Below are 11,896 nucleotides of genomic sequence, written 5' to 3' on the forward strand. Positions count from 1 at the left end.
GCTGACAACGGGGAACCGCTAGTTTGTGTTCTAGAAAAATTACTACTAGCTCCAAGGAAACAAGTTAATTCCCAGCGGCATTCCTTATTTAAGACCAAATGTACCATAGCCGGGAAGGTGTGCGACTTACTCATTGACAGTGGTTGCACTGAAAACGTGGTATCTCGAGCTGTTGTTCAAGCCCTGCAGCTTAAAACCACGAAGAATCCGCAGCCTTATAAAATCACATGGGTCAAAAGAGGTGTGGAGATTATGGTAAATGACATGTGTCGGATTCAGTTTTCCATTGGGAAACATTACTCATGTGAAGTGCTGTGCGATGTTGTTGACATGGATGTATGTCACCTAATATTAGGCCGTCCTTGGCAATTCAATGTCGGGGCAATTCATGATGGACGTGCTAACACCTATTCCCTCGATTGGAAAGGCAGACGGTTACGATTGCTACCTCACTCGACGGAACAGGGGAATAAGAAAGGAACGGGGTCACCGGCCCTGCATTTTGTTACAGGCAACAATCTACTCTCTGCCTATCAGGAACGGTCTTTGCTATTTGCATTGGTAGTCCGTGAATCAGCACCCGAGCATGCCGCATAATCTAGATCAACTGCCTTGCAAAATTTGTTGAAGGAATTTCAGGATGTTCTAAATGACATGCAGTGGCTTCTCTTCCTCCTTTAAGAACATTACAACATCAGATCGATTTGATTCTAGGCTCATCGCTGTCGAACCTCCCACATCACCGATTAAGCCCCACCGAATACCAGGTGTTACAATAGCTGGTGGATGAGCTGTTAAAGCTCAATCTGATTCAACCGAGCCTAAGCCCCTGCGCGGTCCTAGCACTATTAGTTTCCAAGAAAGATGGCTCGTGGCGACTGTGTATGGATAGTCGCGCTATTAACAAAATAACGGTGAAGTATAGATTTCTTGTGCCCCGTGTGGAGGAGTTGTTAGAGAAACTCGCTGGAGCCAATGTGTTCTCAAAGCTTGATTTACGAAGTGGGTACCATCAAATACGGATCCGTCCGAGCGACGAGTGGAAGACGGCTTTCAAGACCAGAAAAGGCTTGTATGAATGGAGAGTTATGCCCTTTGGGCTATGCAATGCGCCCTCTACTTTTATGCGGCTGATGTCAGAAGTTCTCAAACCCTTCATCGACGTGTGTTGTGTTGTCTACTTTGACGACATACTTGTATTCAGCACTTCCGAGAACGAACACTTGGAGCATTTGGCCAAAATTCTCACTGTACTCTGGGATAACAAACTCTATCTGAACCCAAGTAAGTGTCAATTTGCTACTGCTGCTGTTTATTTCTTGGGTTTTGTTGTATCATCTGCAGGAGCTCATATGGACAGCCGCAAGGTAGACGCCATCACACAGTGGCCCACTCCCAAATCCTTCACAGATATTCGCAGTTTCCATGGGCTTGCGAATTTCTATCATCGATTCATAAAAGATTTTAGCATAATTATGGCTCCTATCACCGACTGCCTCAAGCTGAAGCAGTTCTACTGGGGAGACGATCAACAGCATAGCTTCGACGCCATTAAGTTAGCATTAACGGCTGCTCCTGTTTTAGCTTTACCAAATTTTGACAAGCCGTTCCACATAGACACAGACGCCTCGGGAGTTGGCATAGGTGCTGTTTTGAGCCAAGACAATCGCCCGGTTGAGTTCTTTAGCGAGAAATTCTGTCTTGCTCGACAAAAATGGAGTGTATACGAGCAGGAATTCTATGCCATCGTGCAAGCCCTTAAGCAGTGGGAGCCATACTTGTTACACCAGGAATTTGTCTTGTGCAGTGATCACCGGGCTTTGCAGTTTATTAACAGTCAGAAGCATATCAACCGTATGCATGCTCGTTGGGTCCTCTTCCTACAACGATTCAATTTTGTCTTGAAGCACAAATCGGGTGCTCAGAACAAGGTGGCAGATGTGCTCAGTCGACGTAGCGCGCTTCTCATTCAATTGCAAACTGAGATCACAGGTCTGGAATGCCTGAAGGATTTGTATGCTACGGACCAAGACTTCTCCAAAGTCTGGACTGACTGTGTTAACGGAGAGCAGCCTAGAGAATTCTCTCTGAGGCATGGTTTCTTATTCCGATTCAACCAACTTTGCATCCCAGACTCCTCCTGGAGACCGCAAATTATCAAGGAAATTCATTCGGGCGGATTAGCGGCTCATGTAGGGCGAAATAATACCTACCTACAATTACAAACCAGATTTTTTTGGCCCCACATGCATCGAGACGTTATGAGATTTGTAGAGAGGTGTTCTGTTTGCCAGAACTTCAAATCCCGAGGAAAGCTGCAAGGATTATACCTGCCATTGCCTACACCTGAGACTATTTGGGAAGATCTAAGCATGTATTTCGTTATGGGATTACCTCGTACCAAGTGAGGATACGACTCGATTATGGTAGTCGTCGATCGTTTCTATAAGATGGCTCATTTCATGCCATGTAAGAAGACGTTCGACGCACTGAATGTAGCTCGCATTTTTTTTGCTGAGATCATCCGACTTCATGGGGTACCTCGGAGTTTGACGTCCGATCGTGATGTCAAGTTCATCAGTCATTTTTGGAAGGAGTTATGGAAGCGACTGCACACAGAGATCAAGCTCAGCTCTGCGTACCATCCTCAAACGGATGGACAGACCGAGGTCGTCAATCGAACACTGGGAAACATGCTACGTTGTGTGGTACAAGACCATCCCAAAAGTTGGGATGAACTTCTGGGCCAAGCGGAATTTGCATATAATAGCATGACCAATCGATCCACTGGACGTAGTCCCTTCAGTATTGTGTACACGAAGCAACCAAATCACACAGTGGATGTGGCTGTTCTTCCGAAATGCAGTAGTCAGCGGGCCACTGACTTTGCCGAGCAATTTGCCACAATGTTGCACTCTCTCTCTCTCTCTCTCTCCCCACGACAACGGTGCTATCCTCACTAATTTTATAACATAGTTTGCGATTAGGACTTAATTGTTGACAACAAATTTAAATTCCATCTTTTTTTAGCTGTTAAAAACATTAAAAAAGAATTTTTCAAAATGTGACGGATACTGAACCGCCATCAAATTTTCTATTGCGATAAATTTCTTATAGAGATACATCAGGTAGCCTATAATATATCGTCAAGTGCTCTTACTATTTACCGCGCGGCCCGACGACCCAACCCGGAACGAATATACTCGGTATTTGCTCGGTATTGCTAGGTATTACTCGGTATTTGCTCGGTATTGCTAGGTACTACTCGGTATTTGCTCGGTATTGCTAGGTACTACTCGGTATTTGCTCGGTATTTTCGGCATTTCGTCGCTTGAGTTCGGGACGGAGCTTCATATGAGAGTCTCGCCGGGCAGCGTGAGAAGCCGATGGCGTCGAGACATCAACGCCGGTATTTGCTACATCGGGGTGTGAGAACGCCGACCGTTTTCAGGATCGCCGCCGAGCGGCGTTCACCAGAACAAGCGCTTCCTTTGATCCAGCGACGTCGCTGCTCCGATCTTCCTGGTTTGTTCGATTCTTCGGTTTGCGGTAAAACGTGGAGCTCCAGATGTTACGTGAGATCTCGAAGGTAGCTGTGAGGGCTCTTAAAGACGAATCCCCGGCCGGATCCCATCTTGGCCACGACGTTGCGGTGCTTCTTCTTCAGACGACGCAGCTTCTCCGCGATCTGGTTCAATACCGAGCAAATACCGAGTAATACCTAGCAATACGCGAAAATAGTAATCCCGGATTTGTTCCGGGTTGGGTCGTCGGGCCGCGCGGTAAAGAGTAAGAGCACGTGGTGATATATTATAGGCTATCTGATGTATCTCTACGTCTGATAACCTGAGGCAATAAAAATTCTTTTGAAACACAGAGTGCTTCCTTTTTTGGAATGTTGTGCGAATTTTGATAAGATTGGTACAATACTAATATCAAAATAAATGTAATAATTTTTAAATTCATTAGAATATTTTTTATCAGAAAAGTCGGTTATAAATATTTTTAATCTAAAGTCTGTCAAATACTTTAAAGAATTACAACATAAATATTCGTGCAAAGACAGCTAATTAAGTAGGTTGTTAGATTGTGATTAATAAAATAAATCTTAGATTAAATTTTGACAAAGCGCTCAATGATTCGTACTTTGCTGGATAGATTACAGTAGTCGGGCAGGCGGAAGCAGGACGGCGGTCTTCCAATGAGGCGCCGGCCATAGCCAAAAACTCAATAGAAAGCAACAGCCCAAAACGCCAAAGCCACGCAGTTACACAGCACAGTTCCAACTATCGACAGTTTTGTGGTTTCGCTCATCTCATTGGAAAGCACTAATTGTTTCTTCCCATTCAACAACCATTGATAATGACAATGCCAATTTATTATTATTATTATTATTTTGGAATAGTGAGGTCGAGGCCCATTTCATTGCTATAAGAAATTTAGTAATGGCCGGATGAAGATGATCATATCAATAGTGAATATGACACCGGCCAGGTAGGGGCTCGACGAATTCACGTTGATGATCTGGTGACGGTCGCCGGACACCGCTCCAAGAACTTCTTGGAGGAAAGATCCTCCACCTAAGAATCACTCTTAGGATATAGAAAACACATGAGACTAAACTCAAATCATATTCATTTCCAAAAATCCATCTTATTACAAGCATTGGCTATTTATTTATAGCCAAAAAGGAAGCATCATACTAGGCTACATACAGAATAAGAAAGCATTAAACCTTTATATCCCTATACTACCAAATGGCCTTAATATAACCTGAAGTTTAATACAATTAACGCCTCAGCTCCGACGTCAGAATAAGTCTCATTTTCTTAATAAATAATAATTGTCATGCCTTGATGCAAAATATTTCAGAATTTAGTTTAACATTGAGATTAGCATAATTTATAATATTATATACAATACTAATCTCATCCTAAATTCAAATATGTTCATTTTTTTCTAATATATTTTACATCAAAATATTCTTAATTATGTCATAATTTTTTTCTTTCTTAATTATGATAGAGGCATCGAGTCGTCAAATTAATCCTAACCTCCAAGAGATTTTCAGGAAAGAAAGAAATGCGGAGAGCTCCGAAGGAGCCCCAATCAGTGACAAACATGATAACTAGCACTCTTTAAGATAACAATATCATGTATAAAATACTTCTAATCAGAGAGGCGGTACAGAATCATATTGCATTAGTTAGATCCAAATAATTCTTCCATTATATTCAAGAGGGCTACAAGAAAGAAAAGTGGACACTCTATTGCCACCTTCTCCTCCAATTTTACAAGCATTGAAGCGAAGGAATTCTTACACATAAGACTAAGAAAAAAATAACAAAAATTAGGCGTGCGAACGTGCGTGCGTGCAAGATTTTGCTGCACGGCTGCTCGTCGGCATTTCGTCAAACACCTTGAAGTCACTATTCGGCAATGCCATCGGCCTGCTCGGTGCTCCAAATGCGCACCTGGAGGCCGTGCTTAGGAATGGGGAATGGACTGTATTCCACCTCACTGTGAGATCCCACCACCTCAAACCTGCATCAATAGAACTACACTTCAGGCGCTTTTGCAAAAATTTAAGTAAAAAAAGGCTTCACGAAAAGCTGGCTTGTAGAGTTGCATAAAAAACGCACCTATATTTGGTGACCAAGTGGTGGATGAAGACCAACATCTCGATTTTGGCGAGCTCGTTCCCTGGGCATGAATGGACGCCATTTCCGAAAGGCAAGAAGGTATTTGGCTTGGGAGACGCCTGTAATAAGAACTAACTATTACTGTTTCGCCATTAATAGCATCGAAAGCTTAATATACATAGATTGGTACATGATCAACTTGGCCGGACCTCTTGAAATGAATAGCAGCTAGACATAAATGAATGGAAAGATGACTACACCTTACCTTAAATCTTGAAGGATCGAACTTGTGTGGATCTGGAAAATACTCAGAGCTGTGATGAATATTCCTGAACAGAGGCATCACTTTCCATCCCTTGGGAATTAGATATCCTGCATGCCATGATATTCGAGAGGGCTAAGATGACAATATTATAATCTAATTAATTAATACATTATTAGTAGCTTTGAACTACAGTGTCATATATAATATTTAAAATGAATATTTCAAACAAATTAAAAAAAATTAATCAAAATAAACATTTGACTCAAACTTTGAAGTCTTAAGGTCTGATTGGAATGACTGTAGTTTGGAGCATTAAGGTATGAGCTCAGTAAGAATTAAACAACTAGTTTAGTAAGATTAGGCTGATACTTGACATGATTAGACCCTAACTGTAATGTTTTGTAAAGGTGGCTGTGAAGCTGTCGTTCAAAAAAAAAAATTTTTGTTTAAAGCTATTATGAATATTATAAATGATGCAGTGAATCGGTGGAATAATCGGATCTGCATGAAGGAATTCTCAATCCATGGAATAAACACAAGCACCTAACTTCAAAAAGGTATACTAATTAAATTGAGAAATCTAGACAAATCTAGAAGATTCTAGAAACATATAACAAACTAAATAAGATAACATAATCAACATTTTAAGTTAAAAATGTTTAAATACATTCTATTTTTTAAAATCAAACTGTTATTTTCTCAAAATTATGACATAATAGCAACTCTGATCGTAAAAAACAGCATCTCAACACAGAAGTTATTCAAAAAAATAAGAAAGTAGTATTCAAATGAAACTTTAATTATGATATGAAAAATAAAGCAATGAAATAAAATATCTCAAATAAACCCATAGTTTTTTTAATATTTTGTCATTGCCCTAGACTTTGCAAATTAGCACCTCATAATAATAATAATTATTATTATTACCTTTATACTCCACATCAGCCACAGCTTCCCTGTAAGTGAAGGAGATGATGCTCGCCATTCTCAAGCTCTCGGATATGACCTAGAAAAGAAGGAAGTACACATCACTTTCCTTTGACCCACTGATGAGCACGCAAGAAGGAGACGAAATATGAGCAGCTATTTGTTCCAAGGAATATTAATTTTCACACGTACTCTTTGAGTGAAAGGCATCTTCCTCGTATGGGCCCATTGCAATTGCTGGCTTCCACATCCATTCCGCTTATAAATACTCATCTGTTCGGCCTGCAATTAAAAAGAAAAAAACTATCATTAACAATTATAATAGATTTTTGTGTAGAAAATGGATAATCAGAATAAAAAATTTAAATATTAGAAAATAAATTAAGCAAAGAATATATATATATATATTAATTTTATGAACAGAAATTTAAATATTTCCTAACTTCGATAAAACTTATATGAAGATTGTCTCCACATAATTTTTTCTGTTAAAATATATTATTTCTGATCAAATATTTTTCTTTTTATATTTAAATTATTAGAATATCTTATAATATTTTTCTTTTATATAAATAATTATTGTGTTGTGGTGTGGAAATATAAACCAACTTAATTATTTAAGTAGTAAAAAATAACTTTTCATCATATAATTTTTTGAAAAGCAATGATAAAGCAACAAGAAAGCAATAGCACAACCAAATTATTGATATTGTTTAAAAAGAAAAATAGCGAAAAAGTTATCCCAAACGGATCCTTATTTTATTTTATTTTATTTTATTTATCCTAATAATAGTTCCATTTTGGTTTATGATTTATTTTTTTAAGTACATAGTTATTTGAAAACAAGCTAAATGAATTATGCACACCCTTAAATACAATGCATCTCATGTTAATAAATAAAGGCTAATCATGTAGCACAAACTTGCACATACATGCCCGTAGAACGGAGCAATTCTCTTATTGTTCATTTGAGGCGGTTTCAGCTTTTGATAAAAATGATTATAAAGTTATTATGAGAAAAATAACTCCTAATAAAATTACACTGAACTTTTATTTTTCTGATAAAATAAAACTTCAATTTTCTTACCATCATTATATTCTGATATATTTGAAGTTTAATTTAAAAAATTTTATACTAAAAATTTATTTTAAAAAAACAGTGAGAAACCTGTCCCAAACCAGTATAATTCTCAAAAATATATTTTCATCACAAAATTTTTTTAATATCACAAAATTTTTTTAATATCAGCAAAAAAAAAGTAACATATAGCAACTATTTAAGAAGAAAATGATGAAAAGTTATCCCCAATACATCCTTAATCTCTCTACCTTTACTGCCTCAAGAAGCTTTGGATCGTCGTGGAGGTACTTGACCATCCACGTAATAACACTTGCAGTAGTGTCCTGTGCTGCATATAGAACACCAAAAATGTTATCAGAGATCTGATTGTCGCTTAGCCGCTCACCCTTGTCGTTCTTCCACTCCAAAAAGCACGACAGTAGATCTTTCTCCATTGTCTTATGCTCTCTTCTCTCCTCCATTATCTCGCTCAGTATCTCTCCAAGTCTTTTCCTCGCCTAAATGCATGGAAGAAAATTCCAATACAGAACAAGTTAACTGACAGTACTGGATATGAAAACTAGCTACGAAGTCACAACGTCTGTACCTTAATGGCGTTGCTGTAAGCAGTCCCGGGAATGCTAGTGGCGAAAGAATTATAACCCTTGTCAACAATGAAGTAGTTTCTTTTTATCTCATTCTTCCTCTGCTTGCTCAAATGCTCGCCGAAGATTATGAGGATGCCAACATCAAATGACATCTGCAGAAGTAGTCCAGAAATCAATACAGAGTGATTTACATTCTCTAATTAAAAAAATTCGATTTGCTTAAGATAAACATTATGAATGGAGATTTTTGCATATATTTTCATGCAGGCCAAATGGTTTTCTTTTACTCTGAATTCTACAAAAATTCTTCTTATAAATACTTTATCATAAATTTCTTAAGGAAATTCATTGTAGAATTTAAGTATTTGCACTTCAATGTATAAGATTAAGAGCTCCATTTCACTGTAAATTTAAGTGGAGCTCTTATAGAAACAATTAACAAACCTCCTTCATAGCATGGAAGGTACTGAGCATATGACCATCCCAGGAGCGGAGCGTGGCGGAGGCGACGGCATCGATATCCGGCACGAGGCGACGGATGGATTCCGGCGAGAGGGAACTCTGCACGAGCTTCCTGACAATCGCGTGGTAGCCTCCCTGGTGAAAAAAGAGCGCCCATGGCCCAATCAACCTCTCCTTGCTGCGCGGGTACTTCGGCTTAAAAAGCTGAGCTTTGCTCACAAGCACAAACCTCGCCGCCTCTGCACTCGCCAGCATAACGCACGGGCAACCCAGCAAATGCGTCTTGAAGATCTCACCATACCTGATTTAATTCCAAAGCCAAATTTTAAAACTTTAATTACTTAATCATTTATTAGGTTCATTTCTGTTGCGGATCGACCTTTCCTGCCTGGAGGGGAAGAAGATGTTGGGGTCCTGAGAAAAGAGCTGGAAGGTCTCGCCGATGTAGGGCCAGCCCATGGAGCCTGGTGGCAGGGGAAGCTTCCCTTGCAGACTCCTGTTGTTATTGCTCTGCTTCCTCATCAGTAGATAGAAGAGTATGGAGAAGATGAGAAGAAAAGTGTGCATTGGACTGTAAAATATATCCATAATTTTCTTTTAAAACCTGTCTTCTTCTCCTGTCTGGTTTTAGGAAGAATGAATGAGCAAGGCAGGTTCGTGAATGTCAGGGGATGGAGAATGGAAGGAGCAAGATGAGGGCTTTTTATAGAAGAAATGTACGCCATGGATGGGGATTTATTATGTACTGTGTTGCTTGGAAATATGACGTTAAGCATCGTTTAATTTCACTATTCTCATAGAAATTGAATTAATTAGCTTGCAAAGGTAAAATTGTAGACTGTATTCGTTCAGTCGCTGGAAAATTCAACTTTATAATTGGTAACAGCGATGTCGCAGTCAGAGCGAATCACACATTTTGTTTCCATATCTAGAAAGCGTTTCTTCGATCTCATGCTGAAATCTTCTTCGAGTTTTCCATTTCTTTTTAGAGGAGAAATGAATCCAAAACAGTTGTCGAAATAAGGCGTGGAAATTTGAGAAGTGTGAATAAGTGGTAGGTTATGAATTAAGCAAATCAATAATGCATATGACCCAATAAAAGGAAAAATTATTATGTGCGGAGTCCGGATAACATGAAGCCACAACTTTTTATCAACTCACCTCCCACAACCCTCAAACCAATCCTTCAACAACCATTGCCTCTGAGCTTAACTCTCCTCCTCCTAAAGTCGTTGCTTCCTCTCCTTCTCAATCCCACAAAAATACTAGAGGCAAGGGCTCCGTGAAAGGCCCTAAATCAATACATAACAATTCATGACTTTTCCAACATTAGCTGCTTGGAATTTAGAGGTTTTAATAACCCTACTAAGGTATTTTGCTGCAAGAATTTGACCCGTGAGCAGGGCCTGGATATGATATATCTTCTAGAAAATCGCATCCATAACTCAAACCTCAACGACCCTTGATTTTGTTTAGCCCACAAATTTTTTGATCGAGAGCTTAGCTTCAATAACTTTGAACAAGCTTCTCCTAGCCGCATTTGGATCAAGTGGAACTCTAGAACAATTTTCTTTTCCTCCACTTTCTCTTTTAACCAAATGATCATCGGGATTCTTAAGTTTGGCATACAGCATGCCTTTTTACTTCCTAATGTCTATGCTTCAAACTCTTTTTAGGAACATTTTTTGCTTTGGGATTATCTGAGAAAATTGAACCATGATGGATCACTGCCTGTGGTGGTGATGTGGGACTTTAACTGCTATTGCTTTCAATCTAAAAATATGACAGGAATGAGATTGCAGCATCTAAACTGGCCCCGTTTAACTCCCTCATCTTTGATGCTAATCTCTTGGACCTCCCATCTTTTGGTAACTTTAATACTTGATTTAATCAAAGAGCAGAGAATCTGATTCATCTAAAGTTAGACCATGTGCTTGTCAATGATACTTGGATCAATAGTTTCCCTAATTCTCACTACACGACGTTAAACAACTTTATTTATGATCACTCCCCTCTTGTTCTTAGATTGACCATTAAAAGGAGAATCAATCATAGAATGATATGCAAAAACTACTAGAGAAAAATTACAAATTTACTAAACCCCCTTATGAATATTTATGCTTTACCTTCTCAAGGGAACCCCATTATCTGCTTATACAATAAGCTAAAGTTATTGAAAGAGAAAATCAGAACTAAGAATTGGATATCCTCTAATATGATTGCGGCTAATTGCACTAATTTATCCAATATTCAACATCAATATCAACTATAAATTGATTGTGACCCCCTTAATAATGTGCTTTGTAATATGCTAAAGAAGATTAATGGTGATCCTGCCTTCTACAATTCTTTATGAGCATCCTAGACTATTCAAAAGGCTAAAGTTAAGTGGATGACTTGAAATTTCTCTATTCTAAGCTCTATAAGAGAAACTCTTTCAACATATGCACGCTTCCTACCTCTATTCTTAGATCTGACCATATTCAGCTGACAACATTCAAAACATTATAAATCACTTCAATGATTTATATAATTCACCTGCTCCAGAGTGTACTGATATCAATCTCATTCCCACGGGCAATGTTATTCCTAATGCTACTATCTATTCTCTTATCATGCCGGACACTAATGAGAAAATCCATTCGACTATTCTCTCCGATTTCTCCACTTCTGCCCCTGGATCTGATGGTTTCAAATATGATTTTTACAAAAAAAAGGAGAATTACTAGCCCTTTGATGTGTAAAGCTGTTAAATAATTATTTTCAAAATGCCACATCCACAAAGGCATCAAAACTACAGCCATAGCTCTTATACCAGAAAAAGAAATCATGCTAAGAATATCCAAGATTTTAGACCCATTGATCTTAAATCATCACAAAGATTTTTGCTACTCGCATGAAAGTGATTTTGCTTGAGGTCATTCATTAAAGC

At 38.6% G+C, this 11,896-nt stretch overlaps 1 protein-coding gene across 2 annotated transcripts; it reads right to left on the bottom strand.

The window, feature by feature from the left end:
- Positions 1–5,162: 5,162 nt before the first annotated feature.
- Positions 5,163–9,635, bottom strand: LOC110112069 (abscisic acid 8'-hydroxylase 3). 2 transcript variants are annotated; one of them, XM_020844156.2, is made up of 9 exons: positions 9,344–9,635; positions 8,947–9,265; positions 8,502–8,654; positions 8,164–8,412; positions 7,027–7,116; positions 6,835–6,913; positions 5,908–6,014; positions 5,643–5,761; positions 5,163–5,544 (listed from the first exon to the last, which is right to left on the bottom strand). In XM_020844156.2, the coding sequence occupies exons 1-9, from the start codon at positions 9,550–9,552 to the stop codon at positions 5,430–5,432; spliced, it is 1,440 nt and encodes a 479-aa protein (XP_020699815.1). In that variant the 5' UTR covers positions 9,553–9,635; the 3' UTR covers positions 5,163–5,429. The 2 variants fall into 2 exon arrangements, with proteins under 2 accessions (XP_020699815.1, XP_028557032.1); XM_028701199.1 differs by having other exon boundaries at positions 5,903–6,014.
- Positions 9,636–11,896: the final 2,261 nt, after the last annotated feature.

Source organism: Dendrobium catenatum, unplaced genomic scaffold (assembly GCF_001605985.2).
Source record: "Dendrobium catenatum unplaced genomic scaffold, ASM160598v2 fragScaff_scaffold_1646, whole genome shotgun sequence".
Lineage (NCBI taxonomy): Eukaryota > Viridiplantae > Streptophyta > Magnoliopsida > Asparagales > Orchidaceae > Dendrobium > Dendrobium catenatum.